Source organism: Dothidotthia symphoricarpi (assembly GCF_010015815.1).
Source record: "Dothidotthia symphoricarpi CBS 119687 unplaced genomic scaffold P153scaffold_14, whole genome shotgun sequence".
NCBI classification, from domain to species: domain Eukaryota; kingdom Fungi; phylum Ascomycota; class Dothideomycetes; order Pleosporales; family Dothidotthiaceae; genus Dothidotthia; species Dothidotthia symphoricarpi.
Window position 1 is genome coordinate 89,754 of NW_022985021.1, and position 17,484 is coordinate 107,237.

At 46.7% G+C, this 17,484-nt stretch overlaps 8 protein-coding genes across 8 annotated transcripts; 4 read left to right on the forward strand and 4 right to left on the reverse strand.

The window, feature by feature from the left end:
- Positions 1–733: 733 nt before the first annotated feature.
- Positions 734–1,441, reverse strand: P153DRAFT_387228 (uncharacterized protein; the record flags this gene model as incomplete). Its single annotated transcript, XM_033670622.1, has 1 exon — positions 734–1,441. One exon carries the CDS (start codon positions 1,439–1,441, stop codon positions 734–736), a length of 708 nt encoding a protein of 235 aa, XP_033521874.1.
- A 165-nt stretch (positions 1,442–1,606) lies between these two features.
- Positions 1,607–2,492, reverse strand: P153DRAFT_50586 (uncharacterized protein). The gene is made up of 2 exons (XM_033673244.1): positions 1,679–2,492; positions 1,607–1,623 (listed from the first exon to the last, which is right to left on the reverse strand). Exon 1 carries the CDS (start codon positions 2,376–2,378, stop codon positions 1,827–1,829), a length of 552 nt encoding a protein of 183 aa, XP_033521875.1. The 5' UTR covers positions 2,379–2,492; the 3' UTR covers positions 1,607–1,623; positions 1,679–1,826.
- A 115-nt stretch (positions 2,493–2,607) lies between these two features.
- P153DRAFT_295218 (uncharacterized protein) lies at positions 2,608–3,882 on the reverse strand (the record flags this gene model as incomplete). Its single annotated transcript, XM_033664012.1, has 2 exons — positions 2,608–3,497; positions 3,681–3,882. 2 exons carry the CDS (start codon positions 3,880–3,882, stop codon positions 2,608–2,610), a joined length of 1,092 nt encoding a protein of 363 aa, XP_033521876.1.
- Positions 3,883–4,366: 484 nt separating this feature from the next.
- On the forward strand, positions 4,367–4,872 carry P153DRAFT_432621 (uncharacterized protein; the record flags this gene model as incomplete). The annotated part of the gene is made up of 1 exon (XM_033672979.1): positions 4,367–4,872. The coding sequence occupies exon 1, from the start codon at positions 4,390–4,392 to the stop codon at positions 4,870–4,872; it is 483 nt and encodes a 160-aa protein (XP_033521877.1). The 5' UTR covers positions 4,367–4,389.
- A 2,445-nt stretch (positions 4,873–7,317) lies between these two features.
- P153DRAFT_295230 (serum paraoxonase/arylesteras-like protein) lies at positions 7,318–8,833 on the reverse strand (the record flags this gene model as incomplete). The annotated part of the gene is made up of 4 exons (XM_033664013.1): positions 7,318–7,358; positions 7,416–8,001; positions 8,052–8,478; positions 8,571–8,833. 4 exons carry the CDS (start codon positions 8,831–8,833, stop codon positions 7,318–7,320), a joined length of 1,317 nt encoding a protein of 438 aa, XP_033521878.1.
- A 1,365-nt stretch (positions 8,834–10,198) lies between these two features.
- On the forward strand, positions 10,199–11,280 carry P153DRAFT_377104 (Di-copper centre-containing protein; the record flags this gene model as incomplete). Its single annotated transcript, XM_033669718.1, has 2 exons — positions 10,199–10,774; positions 10,828–11,280. The coding sequence occupies 2 exons, from the start codon at positions 10,199–10,201 to the stop codon at positions 11,278–11,280; spliced, it is 1,029 nt and encodes a 342-aa protein (XP_033521879.1).
- Positions 11,281–11,482: 202 nt separating this feature from the next.
- On the forward strand, positions 11,483–12,358 carry P153DRAFT_368129 (HAD-like protein). Its single transcript, XM_033668437.1, has one exon. It carries the CDS (start codon positions 11,523–11,525, stop codon positions 12,246–12,248), a length of 726 nt encoding a protein of 241 aa, XP_033521880.1. The 5' UTR covers positions 11,483–11,522; the 3' UTR covers positions 12,249–12,358.
- A 450-nt stretch (positions 12,359–12,808) lies between these two features.
- Positions 12,809–14,011, forward strand: P153DRAFT_432624 (uncharacterized protein; the record flags this gene model as incomplete). The annotated part of the gene is made up of 3 exons (XM_033672980.1): positions 12,809–13,425; positions 13,503–13,735; positions 13,793–14,011. The coding sequence occupies exons 1-3, from the start codon at positions 12,999–13,001 to the stop codon at positions 14,009–14,011; spliced, it is 879 nt and encodes a 292-aa protein (XP_033521881.1). The 5' UTR covers positions 12,809–12,998.
- Positions 14,012–17,484: the final 3,473 nt, after the last annotated feature.

Consider the following 17,484-nt stretch of genomic DNA (forward strand, 5'->3'; position numbering starts at 1 on the left):
CGTGTAAGACTCTGGAGTCCGAGGTAATCCTGCACAATCAGGTGTAGTATTCGTGTACATTGTAGGGGTTACTAGCATATTGTTCTTCATATCCGTGGAGTTGATGCCGGTTCTGCAGAGAAAATCCATATCATGATTTTGCATAATGCCAGGACGCGGTTAACGAGAACTGAGTGTCACAAAAACTACTCACAATGGAGTTGACGACATTGCCTGGTCGCATTGGTAAGGCTAGATATTGGGGCTGTGGTACCGTCTCCTTTCTCTCTGTATATCTCATTCTTCACATATGAAGCGTACACCCACCTCTCAAACCAGCCCTTCCTCTTTCGAGCTCAATACCCCGATTTCCGTCCACTCATCGCCCGTCTATATCTTCAACCAGTGTAACGTTGACAATGATATCGTTCTACATCCAACTCACATGTGCAATCTAGTACCTACAGATGCGCAAGCAGTGAAAGCCACAATCCGACTAGATGAAGAGATGAAGAACTGTAACCTACGCCTAGCGGCCATGATCGAAGACGATGGTGCTGTACAGATAGGAACCTTTACCATTGTGCAGAAGGGTAGGTGTACAATCCGACAGGAACAGGAGATAGACGTATGTAACCAAGTTTTGACATTGCGCACCACAAACATAACGAAGATCAAAGCACCTCACCCCATAACTAACCCCGCCACATCCCCATCCTCCCCAGCACTACGCCCGCCCACCTCACCACCTTCCTCATACACCGAATGAGGAAGAAGCCAACGGTGAATATCTCGGCAGCGTGTCCACATTCTCATTACTAGGATGCCTAAGTGCGTCGTCCCAGTCTTCCCGCTGACCTCGAGAAGACGGTACACGTATTCTCGGCGTACAGGTTACGCGCTCAGGTGGTGTGACATGAGGCGGGGTGAGCGAGGATGCGTGAGGGAGTGTGGAGTGCAGGGAGGGTCGGTGGAGGTGCGGATGGTGCAGTGGGGGCGTACGTGGAGCCGGGGGAGAGGGGAGGGGTGCGAAGCGGACATGTTGGGGGTAGGCTTCTTGGGGCGTGCGGTCGTTGGATGGAGGTCTGGTGTGGCGAAGGAATTGAGTCCTTGGTGGGGTTGAGAGCGTTCGCTGAGGCGAGACTGGATACGAGCGACGAGATAGATATGTTGCTGAGGATTTCGTCTCACGCCGGAGTGGCGTACTATGTATCCTCGACCGAAGGGGACCGAGATCGAGATTTGTAGAAGCAGATGAACGGGCTCGTCGTGGTGACCCCCAGACATGGGAATGTGTTTGAGGACGGCGCTTCCCGCTGCTCGAGCATTTGCTGATCAAGAAGAAGATGATGGCGAGAGCAGCAACAATGCAGAAGACGATACCGAACACGACTCCACTTGAACTCGACGTGGATTTAGCCGTGCTTAGCGGTCCCTTATGGGGTGTTGGAAAAGGCTGCATCGCCACAGCGTGAAGGTGTGGTAATTCACAAGAAATGGAATTTGTGTACCAGGGATGGAAAAGCAGATACGTCTTGGATATCTTGGTGCAATTACTGGTTTAGTTCAGATCTCGCAATCTTCCAGCATGTGCACGCCCTATTTGTAGTTCTTTGTGGGAAGCTCGAGGGGACTTGTCTTTACCTGTAACCCGAGTTAGATCAAGTAGTGTCTCATTTTGAAGCTGAAGAATATTGACATCACTGTTGAACCAAGAGACTGAACTTCGGGAAATGAAAGACATAAATGTATGATAGGACGCTAAGTGCTGTGTGGAATCCCTATTTCAGTCATTGGCAAATCAAACATCGTGATAAACGCCCAAAGGAATATCGCCTCTCATCCCATCAACAGGCAATTTCTATGTCTGTTCTCTTGGTTTTGTACACAGGCGGCTCGTCGTAGCGTGGAAGCGTGTCAACAGATTCGCTACCTTCTTGCTGGGATGCTGGGTTGCGGAGAGACTCGGGGTGACGATTCGGAGAATCGGAATGGTGGCTGGAATAGTTTGCTCGCTCGTCTTCATAATCAGCGTGAATATTCCGAGAGTGGTGTGACTGGCGAACGCGACCAGGTGCTTGGACAGGAACCCTATTCCGATTCTCGACGTAGACATAATAGTCTTGGAAGCGAGTTCCTCGATGATTCGAAGGGAAGGCCGCCGAGGTAGGTCGCGATGTGTTCCCACGAATGTCTTCGTCTTGACGCTGGACGTACAGAGGTAGTAGAAGGGGTACCGGCATGGCTTGCGGAGCGCGTCGTTGCCTGCGACGAGAGACAGCCAACATGATCACGACGACCATGAGGATCACAGCCGAGACGATGAGACTTGCAATAGTCCCAGTGCGGTCATCGCCTTTGGTATTGGAGCCATCTTCTTTCGTGTTGTTGTCGCTCATGATGAGTGCACGTCTTGAGAATGGAAGACAGTATGTAGACGAGTGGTTATGGAGCTTGGTTGAGGTTGAACAAGTGACGGAAGCAAACGAGTAGAAACCGGTGCAAACAAACGACTCGGTGAACAGCTTATCACTACGCGCGAGAATCCGGATATAGGCGTGGCTCTCATTCTAGAGTTTCACTCAGTCACGCGGTACCCATCCAAACGCGATGGGTATGGCCGACGATTCACTCGCCGACCTCTTTCACGGCCATCATCAGGCCAACGCTCGACGAACTGCTTCCACTCCCGCTCTTTCTCCGATGGTGCTGCTTCACTGGCTCTGATGCACTGCTCAGAGGGCGCAAACTCGAATACGGCTGCGGCGGAAAATAGTCACCGCCGTCCTCAGCAGCAATCCTCACGGGTGTGCGTGCCCTGCTCTGCACAGGGCTCATGCGAAACGCCTCAGGGCTCCAAGTCCATCGGTGGCTGGGGCTTGCGCTTCCAGTGTGGCTACGCTGGTGTCGACGATTCAATGAGTCAGCTGGTAGCCGTAATCGCGAGTTGATACCCATCCACAACGCTTCTTCATCCTCACCGCCGGGCACCCGCCAACCGCCCACGCCTTCAAAGTCCCTTGTCAGCTCGCTGCCCCCGACGAGGGCAGCAGACGACCCATTCTTCTTAGCAGGACGCGGTGTGTGTGAAGCAAGAGCGGCTGAGTCGAGTGAAGACACGATGCTCACACTGCTGCTGCGACGAGTGCGTTGACGGGGTGGTGATGCGCGTTCGGGGGAGGGCGGCGAGGATCGATACAGAAACGAAGTTTGTTTAGTCGATGGAGGCTGTAACCAAGCGCCCACAACAGCCGTGCCCAGCTGGATATAAACGGCCATTGCGCGTAACGATAGCAGGGACACGGCGATTGATGTCGTAGCCATGGCGAAGATGGCAAGAGGGATGGAGACCACCACCAGCACCAGCGGTGCAAACGCGTACAGCGGATTCCACATTTTGAATTTGGCACTGCGAGAAGCCAGATGGATGAACACTTGGGCGGTGCATCGACTGAATAGAACAATGGATGCCGAGCTGTCGATGACATGTGAACATGCGGGGACGCCAAGCCCTTTGTCTGGTGCGACTATGCCAACTGTCAACAAATATATCCACTCGTATGCGCGAACCATCGTTCATCCATCTCGCCATGACTACTCACCTAACATCTCGCCAAAACAGACGGATTGAAGCGCCCGAAACCCCCTCCAGACCGGGTCTGTCGTGTCTCAAACAGCGACGCGCCTCATGGTGCGTCGACCCGGTGCAATACCAATCCCAAGCAGCACAGCACTGAGCGACGTTCCCTTGAAGATGCTCTCATACTGTTCCAGCTTCAAGCGCGAGCTGTACGGTTGCCGAGCAATGCGAAGAAACGTCGTCCCAGTCACCACAAGCCACACGCCAAAGAGGGCTTCGTAGCGGTATCTCAACAAGGCGTGTTCGGGGGCTGCGTCGGACATGTTGGTGAGATTTTTACTGATGTTTTTGCGAATGAAAAGAGTCCTTGAGTGTGGGCTCTTTGTCTCGCGGATGTCTGCGCGAAGAAAAGGCAGGTTTTTCATGACGTCAATTTTCCACAGCATCATCGCTGCTGCGCCTGCGTGACCATCTACGCAATCATGTACACCGCCAGTATTGTTTGTGTGCTTGGCCTTCTGATCTACACTGTATGGCGCTATTCAAGGTTTGCGACGCCCATTTCTGCAGTCTGTTTACGGTCGAGACAGGACTGTGTTTTACGCCTCTTCATGCCCGTTTTCTCTCGCGTCTCTCTTTGTCTAGTCTTCAGTTTTTTCAAATTTCCAACACAAGACAAACCTCTTTGTGCAAACACAACTGTGAACATTCTAATGTATATAGTTGGAGTATACTCAATCAGCCATGTCGTCTACACAATTCTCGTCGTCTACGCACAATTCCGAGTTGGACAACCCTCCTTGTAAACCTTTCCCTTACTTCCAGCTATAATGAGCTCTCCCACACACGACAAGACGTTGATCATAGCCATACCAACCGCGATCAGTATTTTGCTAATCGCAGCAATCTTGTCAATATACAAAATCTGGACCATGTTACCAGCCACCAAACTCGGAATTTCCAGCGGCAAAACGCCAGGCAATGATAACAGCAATCGTACATGGTATGGTCGAAAGCAGCGCGATGAATCCACGCTGCCCGTTAGGGAGAAATCATTCCGAGAACAGCATCTAAACGACCTTCGCGCTTGGAAACAGTCTCATACTGCTAAACGTCGAGCTGAGATGGCAGGTGATGCTCAATTGACTGTACCCGCGCCTGTGCATGATGCTCATCATGGGGAGACTGCGCAGCGGGCGGAACGCGATTTGGAACGTGGACATGGTCTTGTTGTAGAGGGCGGCGGGAGGGGAGAGACTGGGGGCTTGAAACCTCCGCCTGCGTCGCACACTGGAGGGGGGAGTACACGTTGAGGATCACACCAGTAATTATGTACTCATGGAATGACAGATACTGATAGATTACAATATACATAAAAAGTATATCATCCTGCTGCAGGATTCAGTCTTGCTATATGTGGTGTGCAGTATTGTATGATATGTAGCTGTCACCCACTCCCCCTAGATCTAGTACACCGCATACCACCGGTTTACAGTCGATTGATGATCAACGTTCGACTGAATAGTTAATCGAACGATTTTAAAACTTCTGGTCACCGATCGCGATGCAAAGGGGGTTCGTTCGGGGCATTGGAAGGCAGGTCAGGGAGACGAGGTGTGCTTGGGGTGAGCAGAGATACCACAATGTAGCGATGTGATTCCGCGAGGCATAGTAGTTCTTTTGCATGTAGTTGTACTTTATCTACTAGTTTGTCGTAGTCCTTATTGTTGTAGTCTTTATCCTCATGCATCAGCATCGCATGCCATCATCCCATAGTTTGATTCTCACGTCGCCCTGACACCTCGTAGGAGATACTTGTATACATACTTCTCCAGGCTTTCTAGGACAACTCTCTTACATTCCACGTCGCTCTTTTCTACTTCAAAATCAATTCGCAAGAGATCCATTTCTGGGTCGGGCTTGTACTGTCGAAACCGACGGAATTTCGACTGATGTCGCGGTGCGTTCTCTTTCTCCAATCTTTCGAGCTATGGTGTCATTCTGAGTAGAATTGCAAGCATTACAACGGATACGTCTGCGTCTTCTGTACTTCTCCAAACATGGTATCGATTTGCTTGATGGGTGAACTTCAAGACAACAGCGATAGAATAGAAGAGAGAGCGTGCAATCTATCATGAAGACTACACCATGGACGTTAGAATCTGTTCAGCTGAAAACCCCAATAATGAACCTTACATGTGTGCTCTCGCATCTTTATCTAAGATATCAGAAAACTTGACAAGTCATCTCGATGTTGGTGTCGCCGCGACAATCGAGAACAGCGCATATCAGCTCGACGGACCACATAGAATACGACTAAAATCAAGCAAAGATGGAGAAATAGCTCGAGGCATATATCTATTTCCATGGAAAAGAGGAACATGAGCAAACATGCTGAGCTCTGCTTTGCGTCGAAGGCAGACTCGATCTATGTCCCGCATATGAGACATCAAAATTGATTGATGATGTGTTTGGTCCAAATCGACTGAGCTGAGCCAGTACTCGTTGGCTGGGTCTTCCGTCTCCTGATTGCGCTCAAAGCGGTCGCAGTGGATTAAGATTATGTGCTTTTCCCCAAGTACGAAGATTGCGCGTCGCGTACGTTATGGAGCTGACGCGTTTCAACGCAAAAATGAAATTCTGCTCGGCGATGCTTCGGCAGCTCGCGGGTTTTGCCTCCGAAGAAGTTGCTGACCGCTTCGGAATCATGGGCATGAGTTTGCTGTTGGGAGACCATTGTGGGTATTCGAATGTGCTTCTTTTTCTGTATCATAGAATGCAAGGAAGTACTGTGGGTTATGAAAAGAAGTTTACCTGTGTTACATTCTGTCCAGCAGGTTGTGATACGAACACACTGAATGCTGGCTGACGTCTCGGTGGAGCATCAAACAATCCCACAGGACCCAAGCACATGACATAAACCAACTGATGCGTTGTTAGGATAGACCGCGCATCATGATGTTTCTGTCTCATGAAGATCTATCAATACTTAGGATAGCAGATCGTGATTTGATACCCTTGCATGATGCTGCCCCTTCTCGATGCCTTCTCCCCTTCGTCTTAGTGGGCTCTTTCTCCCTTGCCTCAGGTACAATTTGTCGTCTCGCATGTAAAACACCACATTTTCTTTTAGCATATCCTAAACAATTGCAAACAATCAAGGTCGTGATGAATCATGTTCTGGAGTTGTTTGTCTACAACATGAATCATGGGAGGCTGTGCAGGTCGTTCTCCTTCGTGTTTCATTAACAACTCAAAAGGAAATGATGTGCTTTTCTCGAACATATTCCCAGTGGCATGTGGCTGGTGGCTGGAAGTTGGACGTTGTCAAAGCTAATGATATTTGCCTCCCTACTGAGCGACATCCTTTTCGAAAAAGAACATGAGCGAGATGGGAAAAAAACAAAGGTTGTTTCGCCGGAAATGTTCTCGTATGAGCCGGCTAAGACGGAAGATGAAGGTTATTTCCGTCTGGAAGAGTTGCAGCGAACAAAAGAACTATGCAAGGTTTGACGGTACGAATACGATAAACAGTCACTAAGAACCAGGAACGCGTGTATGAGGCTAGTGTCCCTTGCGGGAACAGTTTCGTAGTCGTTAGCGCGAGTACGCAGGGTCGAAACGTAACGGCTATAGGAACGAAGATAGAAAATTGATGAGTATCTGCAAGCCGATTACGCGATCCACGTATTTTATGTCGAACGTAATCGCGAATACCCTGGTAGACCTTTTCCTGGGTTGACCTACTTTCCATAACATCATTTCGGCTCACAAACCACAAGGTATGGACTAACAACAGCTACAGCAAAAATCAGCATTTCATTCAAGCTCAGCAATGACACAACGGAGCACTTACCACCTGCAAACAACCTCCCGGTCTTTGCATCATGTGTGGCGACTGTCACGCCACTCAACACTTCCGCCTTCTCGTCTTCAATCACCTTTTCAACTGTGTAACGCACTCTGTCCGCACTACTTGCATCCACCTTTTTGATTCTCAAGATAGACACAGCTGCTCCTATCTCTCTTGGGTTGGGAAAGGACTTGAAAATGTCTCTTAACCTCGGAAAGCCTGCAACGTAGATATCGCCGTTAGCATCCGGCGAGATGTTGTCTATAGGCATGCCGACAGAGATAGTGTCCAAAAGTTTCAGGGTTTTGTCATCTCTTACGCCGAAGACGCGTACTTTCCCGTCGATAGAGCTGGGTACGTAAATGAGGCCGTCCTTGCCCCTAGTAAGCCCATTGGGGAACTTGAGTTTGGCTTTAGGGAGGTACTTGGATGCGGATTCTATGAGAGCGTGGGATGTTCGTCGACTGCCCGCTCTTACTTTAGATGCTTCTCCGTCTTCTTCGTTTCCCTCATATGCAGAGTGGCATACTCCTGAAGCGGAGCAATAGGCGACATTGCCTCCTCCGATCATACCGTCGAACATCCTGCGCTACACATCGTTAGCATTTTAGTCATCGGTATTAAGCCAGTAAATCTTACTTGACCGACTTTGACGGACTGGTCGTTCGTCAGTACGAATGCTCCGCCACCAACGGCAGCTACACGGTTCGGCGTCCGAATCTCAGGTGACGCCACCGTTCGAAGGTGTCGCATTGTAGCGTAACCCCTCTTCAACTCAAACACCTCGATGGTCGAGTTTGCACCGATTTCTTCTGCATCAAGCAATTTCCTGTTTGCATCGACTGGTGGTCGATGGTTCACAAGGTAAAAGTGAATTGTGTCTTCATCGACGACCTCACCGTCCAGCCCGTGGAGATCAAGAGCATCGTCGCCCAGAGCTCCAACATAGCCGACTGTTCCGATAGCCCGCATTCCAAACAAGCCATCATTACCAGGCTTATCGATATCGAGAGCAATCAAATCAGAGCCGCGGAGTCTCCGTCCAGAAGCGTTCAGGTTGTTGTTTCTAGAACGTGTCAGCCACCAGAACATTTACATCTTCACGTCGGTCTTTGCGAAAAAATATTTCAATACGCTCAGATCGATCAGTTGACTTACGCCGGGGTCCAGGCTAGTCTACTCTCTGTCCCCGCACATGCAGCGTAAAGCACCCGCGCCTCATTATCAAGCCACAAATCCTCGCACCCTTCCAGCCGCTCATGCTCGATGCGCCGGCAAGAATACGGGAACTCATCAATGTTTTGGATGACTCGTCCGAATCCGTATGTTGTGGCGAAAATATCTTTCAGCGTTAATTGGTAAAACGAGGCGCCCCAAGCCACGACCAGCGCATAGTATACGGTAGTACTGATGCTCGGCATCTCCAAATACGGTTTATGCTGAGTACAAGGCGACCAAAGTGAGGACCGTAAGAGAAGGTTTGGCGGGGATGAAACTGGAAGCACTATTCATGACGCTGTTGACAGCGGCTGACACTCGTGACGCTGTCAGATTTTGCCCCGCGCTCAGACCTCGGTTGCGGAGATCCCATGCCTCCACGTGGTTGCTGACAAGGCCTGGCATTCTTAACGACGTAAGTTCGACTTTCTTTGTTGGCGCTGAAGAAGCAACAGAAAAACTAGTATGGATAGCAGCAGTAAGAATTCGATAGTGGGCGCTGCGCCACTAGATTCTTGATCACACCCATAGGCCAGCTGTATTCGTGATACACAATGTTCCAAGATACTTGGTATTTCTGTAGTCGCATTTATAGTTACTGCTCCGACGTGGCTGACCTAACGTGTTACCAGTCAACGGTTTGATGTAGCCCTATGCTCTCGCGTGCTTGTGAAATTGGAAGGTTACACAACCCGAGTTGATATTTGGATACGATGACTACGCCGATCTGGTACAAGGGCAATATTGATGGCTGATGGAGACGCAGGGTCTCATCGCTGCACTCCGCTGTTCGCTTGTGTTGTAGTCGCGCGATGGCGTCCGATAGCTGCACTATTCAGGAGATGGTGCACTTGAATATCTATTATTAGATACGAACATAAAGATCAAGATCGTCAACCAGAATTATGTTCTCGGTACCACGCCGAAGTGATGTCCTGGTGTTTGGGTAGTACTGCTCCATAATTTTAACTCATACCTTTCCAGGTTTTGAAATAGAGTCCTTTGATCGCCTTGCGAACGAAAGAAGCAAGTTGCGGACGGGTCACCATCCTAGAGTAGCTTGGCTAGCGAGAGCTGAACCGACTTCGATGTTGGTGCGTCGAGCTTACATCCTTTTGACAAGGCTGATCCACATCCGCGTCGACGATCAAGTGCCGGGGCTGAACAGATACCTCGTGTAAAACCTAGTAAGGGCTGTTGATCTTTCCCGATATGGTATTGGGAGGAAGGAGCCCTGTGGTACATAAGGAAAACCTTCCTCTGAGACTGAATCGCAACAGCATCTTCCACCAACATTCGTTTGAGAGCATCTTAACACCTCCCTATAACATTCTATCAGACGTATCTCCGGATCATACATTCGCTCGATCATCATGCGTTTCTCTCTTGCTTCGGCCGTGCTGGCTGTATGCGGAGGCAATGTGGTGTCTGCCGCCTCTATGTCGACGTCTACTCTCAAGATCTCGACGACTTCCTCGGCTGCGAAATCATCGACCATTTCTTCCGCCGCAAAATCATCAACCGTTTCCTCGGCCGCTCCCGTCTTCACTTCTGCTGTAGCACTTCCGATGGCTGCTTACGATACCCCGAAATTCGTTGTACCGGTTTCCCTTGATCAGATCCTACAAGGCATCGGCAAATCCATCGAAGAGCTCAAAAGTATCTTGGGAGGCAAAATCCGGAGGGAGGTTCCTATGCCTCGCGACATCTTCGTAGAGCCAACCAACACCTCGGATACATCTGAGCACAAGTTGACTGCTCGAGCACAGTGTGCCAATCCGCGCGTCCGTCAAGAATGGGACTCTTACTCAGCTAGTGATAGGAGAGCCTTTACGGATGCCATTAGGTGTCTGATGACCAGACCACGTTCAGGCGCATTCGCCGCGGCCAAGACCCGATACGAGGACATGGTTGCCCTTCATCAGACGCGAACGCCCTCTGTTCATGGCAACCATATCTTCTTGCTTTGGCACAGGTACTACCTGTGGACGTTTGAGCAACTCCTGCGCAGCGAGTGCGGTTTCAACCGTCAACTGCCCTGGTTCGATGAGACGAGGTACTCTGGGAGGTTTGCACAATCGTCCGTTTTCTCGTCGGATAACTTTGGATCCGTCGATATCGGTGGCCAATGCGTAACGAATGGAGTAAGTCTCGTCCACAGATTTTGATCGACCATATGGCTGACCAGTACTCTTAGCAATTTGCCAACCTTGCCATCAACATTGGTCCTGGCACAGGCAACACGCGCCATTGTCTTGCCCGCAATGGAAACTCTCAACTCACCGCAAACACAAACTCGCAGATAGTCAACGGTTGCAACGCGTACGGCATTTACTCGACGATGGCATACTGCGCAGAGAGAGGTGCACACGCCTATGGCCATAATGGCGTTGGTGCTGTCATGATCGACACCTATGCTTCTCCCGCTGACCCCGTCTTCTGGCTCCACCATGCATTCATCGACCGCAACTTCCGCGTATGGCAAAACTCGGCTGCGTCACGTCGTACTTCGGTTGACGGAACCGACACTAACGGCAACAAGTTGACTCTTGACACTGTAATCAACGTGGCTGGCATCCGACCTGACGTGCGCATCAGGGATATTCTCGACACGCAGGAGACGACGCTCTGCTACAGGTACAACTACTGATTACATTCTTTTCTTTCGTTTTGTTGGGCATAGAATTTGTGGTAGTTCCAGTGTAAATATGTTAGTGCAAAATTAGTGTGTTTAGGTAAATTTAGTGTATATAATCTTGGTTGCGATGATTCGTTACAATTGCAAATGCGAATCGTGACGTCATATGGTCAACTATCATGACTACAGTTGAACCATGGAACATCGACTGCATCTTGTACACCATTTCGAAACTGACCTGCATCTAAACCAAAATGACCAAATCCGCATCTTTCGACGTGATAGGCACCTGCTTCGACTTCACCCATCCGATTGAGACAATTCACTCCCGCCTCGGCGACAAGCTCTCCACCGCGGCCGTCGACCCCAAGACACTTTTCTTTAGCTGGTTCTACGCAGCCCAGCGCGACTTTACCTACGTCAGCCTCGCAGGATCCTACAAGCCGATTGCCGAGATCCTCAAACTGACCTTCCGACGCGCATGCCGCGTTGTGGACCTCCCAGCCGATGTAGTGACTGATGAGGATCTCGCAGAGCTGATGAAAGCATTCAAAGCCATGATTCCACGAACAGGACTAAAAGACTGTTTCGATGGACTGCGAGAGGCAGGATGGGATGTGTATGGCGTTACCAATGGTGGCGTTGAAACTTCGTTGGGCTATTACCACAACGCCAATATCGATCTGGATAGGGAACATCTGCTCAGCTGCGATGACTTGAAGATCGCGAAACCAGATGTACGGGTCTATGAGAACGCAAACAGCCACCTGACCAGTCGCGGAGTAGGGAAGAAGGGCGATGACGAAAGATGGTTCGTGGCTGCGCATGCCTGGGATCTTATTGCAGCGAAGAAGGCAGGATTTAAGACAGCATATCTGGACTTTGAAGAGCATGACCCCGTAACGGAAGTCTTTGGCGAGTTCGATTTGTACGCGAAGGACATGACGGAATTGCTGGCAAAGCTGAAGGAGGTTGCATAAGCAGTTAACCAAAAGTTGAGCCTCAAGAAGATATACAAAAGGATCAAGCATTGGCTGACATGGATGTTTATAGCATAATTCATCTTAATAGTAGAATACGCAATGCTCGGTCCAATTCATGCACATTCAGTAAACATGAACCCACATGATAACTTCTCAGCAAAATCGGTAGCTTGCTGTCCTCATAGGCTTTTCGATGTAAAGTCTTGAGCGCAGTTTCCGACATGTAAATCCACAATTTTTTCCAATTCTCAAAACGGTAAATTGACAATGAAGTTTCTAGGAACATCGGTAAAGATGTAAGAGCTACTCAACGATGTTTACGAATGTGCCATAAAAAGGCTTTTCATGTCTCTGCCCCCTGATCGCGGACATCGGCACAGCATGTGCACTTTTTTGAACAAGGAAAAATCGGAAGTGTACAAAGATTGTTGCAGACATCGGGCATGAAAGATTTTGTTTGTGTTCTTTGGTACATGGACCGATCTACCATGTTGTAGCAAATGTTGGACCGCAGACATCCGACAATGACAAGACACGACACCCACCACGGTTTTGACATCATTCGTAGAGCTGTGGTTCTCTGATGCCGAATCTGGCATTGAACTTAATATATGGAAACTTTGAGCTCGTTTCAGCTTTTCCGGGAGAAGCCGCCGAGGCCTCCCCGACTCGCCACCGCCAGGCTGCCGTCTTCCTTCCTTTCTCCGCAACACACCTCACTCAACCTTAGCGGTCAAAATCACCGCCATGTCGACTTCCGAGCCATTCAACGTCGATAGAATTGTTTCCCTCTGGACTGAACTCTTGCAACTGCAAATAGACATCGGATATTACCCGACCGATGACTTCATCTCGTTCCCGCCCCCGGAGGGCCGCCCGATAGACGAAAAGCTATGTCAAGAACTTCACCTGACGGACGAGGTGATTTCGCTCCTGAAGCGATTACCCTGTCCTCCAAATTTTAGCGAAGCATATGACACACCAATATTCGACGAGTCTATGGCTGTCCCGTTCACTGACAACGAATGGATACGAAACTCGCGAGATCTCAAACGATGCTGGTATGCAAATGACAATGAGCCTCTACGGCTGGACTATTTGAAGCCCGAGGAGCTTGCGCTTGTGCTGGAGATAGACGATACAGGGCGTCATTTGATCCTTGACACTAAAGCTAGTAAGGGGTTCCATTCTTGAAGCTTTCTCTTTTTTGCCTACTTTTTCTTCTTTCTCCCGCTAACTTCAAGTTTCCAGATACGGCCCGCTTCTTCATCGCCATGGAAGAGATGTTCAATCCTGGAGAAGGCGAGGAGGGCATACACGAAGTTTTAGATGATCCTATGCATTACCGAAATTATCCAGCCAGGCCTGCAGTTGAAGTTCTGGAAGAACTTGTGGCCACATTTCGTGATTTGGTGTGGATTCCTGTGGGACATGGGATCGGGTGGCCGCGGATACTGACCGCTGAAGATCAAGAATTGAATGAAGTATGTTCGCCCTGTTCGGTACTGTTTTATCGGGCGTTGAAATAACCTTTTTGGCAGCATACGGACGCCAAAAGAATTCTCCAGGAACAGTTTGGCTGGCCGGACAATTTCGACAAGGAACAGTGGAACAGGCAACGTACTGAAATTTGGAAACGCTTATTGTATTCAGATGAGGTTCGGTCAGCTGTAGCAGCGAAACATTTGGAAGAGAAGATGCAATTCGCGAGGCGATTGGACATGCAGGCGCAGGCGGAAAACAAATGTCGTATTCTATGATTTAGTCAATAGTCGCACACTCTGCTGCTGCAGATATCTAGGCTAGACATCATGCAACAATATACCATTCCATCAACGACTCCGCAATAGTGTTGTAGATGTTGAGTTTGAACAACGCTCATGAACAAAACAAGTATAGCTTTTGCTCTTCGTCAAGGCTTTTGGGAGTGATACTCTCGGGTTGCGGAAATGGTACTTGATTTGATATAGCAAGGGAGTGCTCTTACGCACGCCCAAAGACGTCAGGAAAAACGACTGAGTGAAAGAAGGAAACCTTCGTTCCAAGCCTGATATTGGTCAATTCCGAAGAAGCGAGCGCAAACGCATATGACAGTAGCATCCGTAGAATCTTTTTATCGGAAAATCGGACATGTCTATTACCAGTATACCGCTCACTTGTGGGTTTCAATTTACTAAGTCTCAGGCGCACATTTTGCGTATCCTTTAGGTAAACGACGAAGCAATATACGAATCGCATTTCTGGTAATAACATAATGCAGGCAGAGTTGACATTGGTGATGTGATGCCTGTGGTGAGAGTAAAAGCCAGAGGACATAGTTCTACTGATGTTCGAGTTGTAATAAGCATCAGTATTGCCTAAGAGTGTTTTCTGCGTAGTATAATGTTTTACATTTGCTCCTCGAGTTATATACTTCCGGGCTAATCGTTTAGTTCAGAACTTTTAAGTGACTTGAATACCAAGAAGAAAAGGAGGTAGTCGGCTGTGTGGTAATTCAATGACAGTTTAAACCAAAAAAAATGCTTGAGTATTAAGACTTGAGGAAAAGAACACACTTAGCCTGTATGAAAGCGTTGAAAGTAATAGCTTAGGTTAATCTATTCATTTCGTGTATGTAGTACTTTACAAAATAGAAAAAGGCCACCAAACACAAGTCTTATGTCTAACAGCTTTGGAAAAAGGAGGTAGATATAGGTTGTAGAGATATATCTTTAGACCAGAAAGAAAAGGCAACTAGATGTATGACAACGAGTCAAGACAAGCTCGCCAACGGACAGGAAGAGAAGCGTCCAGACATTTCATAGCTTTGTTAGCATATTGAGAGGAAAGGAAAGACATCAGTCAATGGTGGCGTAGTTTTTGGGGAGGAGGATAATACTTCCAGACATGATGTGTATCATGAGTCATTTGAAAAGAAGAGAAAAGCGGACAGGTTATCTATAGTTCCGCATATGTGTGAAGGAAAAGAAGTCACCCGCCAAACATGGTCATCCCGGTCAAGATTTTGGAGTAAAGAGGTCAACAACGGAGGTCGTATGCGTGCTCTGTCTAGAAGAAGGAGGCGTCCAAATACAGGCGATGTTAAGTTCTGTTCCAACATAGTATAATAGAGGACAACATGTCTTTGCACACCAGTCAGTAATGTAGGTCTGTTTAGATAACAGCAGACACGTTCACACAAGGGCTCTACTCTTGAAAGATTTAGCGGAAGAAGGCAGACATGTCTTTCGGCTGCGCAGGTTTTGAGTAATAAGAGGTGATGTGCAAATACAAGTCTACGCTGTCATCATTCTAGAAGAAGAGAAGAGCGTTGTCTAGATACAACCCGTGTTTAGAGGCGTTTTGTAGTCGAAATGAAGAGCAGAAGAGCAAGGTTCAGACAATGAGACTTGGGACGCAATTTTGAGAGGAGAGACAACGATTTAGATACTGCCCGCAGACTTTCAATCGTTATATAAATAGGTCTGGGAAAGTCGCCTAGACATGGAACACAACCAGATGGGTTTTGAGAGTTCAAAGGCTTTTAGAGATTGTGATTGGAGTAGAGTGAAATAGGGAGAGGTCTAGGTTAGTTTTGTGAGGAACGAAGCAAACGCCACTCAGGCATGTATTGCCGGTGAGATGTTTCAAGAGAAGGGAGCAGATGTCTAAATAAACAGGATGTAAACTGAGAAGATGATAATCAAAGAGCCCCAAGAATCGCGTGTTATAATTTAATACAACGGAGGAGACAGCCAGCCATACGGGCTCATAACCTGTTTTCATAGAAGAAAAGATATAACACTTATCTGCAACGAATTTTGCCATTCTCTAGATAGTTTGAGATTTCTAAAAGCCGTTGTAGATCTAAATTAGAAGGAACAAACGTTAACATATAGATTGATTTATGGTAATTTTTTTGGAAGAAGGAAGGCATGTAAGCTGCAGACACAATTTTGAGAGAAGAAGAGGAGACTACCAGACGTGAATATATAATTTATTGCTTTTTGTTAATATTTAGAATCCCTAGACTAGCTTAGAATAGAAAGAGGAGGAGGGCAGTTATAATTTATAAAGACTAAAAAAGAAGCGTTAATATATCCTATTCTAGTATTGGTTTTATAAAGGACTAGAAACTTCCTAATATAATTTTATCCTTATTACACTTCTTGTAATAGAAGAGTAATATAAAAAGTTTATTATTAAATCTTAGTTATTTAGGTTCTTAAAGCGCGGTATATATAGCGTTTTAGTAATTATATTTTTAAGTAGATAGGTAAAAGATTATCTATATATTTTATATTCTCTTTTTTATTATAGTTATAATAAATAGATACAGAAAGAACTCTTTCTAGTCCCTAAGAAAAGGCGTCTAGAAGACTAATTAGGATACAGTATAGTAGATATATAGCTCTACATTAAAAACTTTAGGTAGAGAAGAAGACAGCTATTAGAATATAATATTTATTAAGTATACCTTATAAGAGGCTAACTCTAAGGGTAGTTACTAGTATAAATTAGATAAATTTACTAAGGATCTATAGTACTAGTTTTCCTCTACTTATAGTCCTTCTAGTAGCGTACTAAGAGTTTCTAAAGTATAGGTAGTAGAGTAGGTATTAGTAGTTAAGCTTACTAAGCTTTAAGGCTTTACTTACTAAGGTTTTACTAGGCCTAGCCTATTATATAAGCCTCTCTTTAGTAAAAATTCTTATATTTTAACTCTACTATAATATAATATATTAACCTATTACTAACACCTCTACCTATATCTATATATATATTTTTAGCTTTAACTTATATATACTTTTACTTTTCTTACTCTTCTTTATTAATATAGTTAATATTTATACTAGTGCTATTTCTAGTAGTAAGTAGTTTACTTTTACTACTCTTACACCTACCTAGCGTAAGAGAAAGAAGGCTAAGATAAATACTTAAAAGGCTAATTTTACTAAAGCTAAGGCTAAGCTCTTTACTACTACTTCTATATCTATATCTAACTTATTTAGTAAAGAACCTAGTATAAGTTTCTTATTTAAGTTTTACTTATTTTTTTACTTATTTTCTAATATTATCTAAATAAATACTTACTTTATAGCCTACTAACTACTTTACTTCTATAGTTAATATTCTCTTTATTAGTAAGCTTAACTCTTTTTATTATACTAACTACGTAATATATCTAGTTACCTAAAGTAAAATTTATAAGTTTAATAAAAGTAGAGCTACTTACTATTACTACTTTACTAAA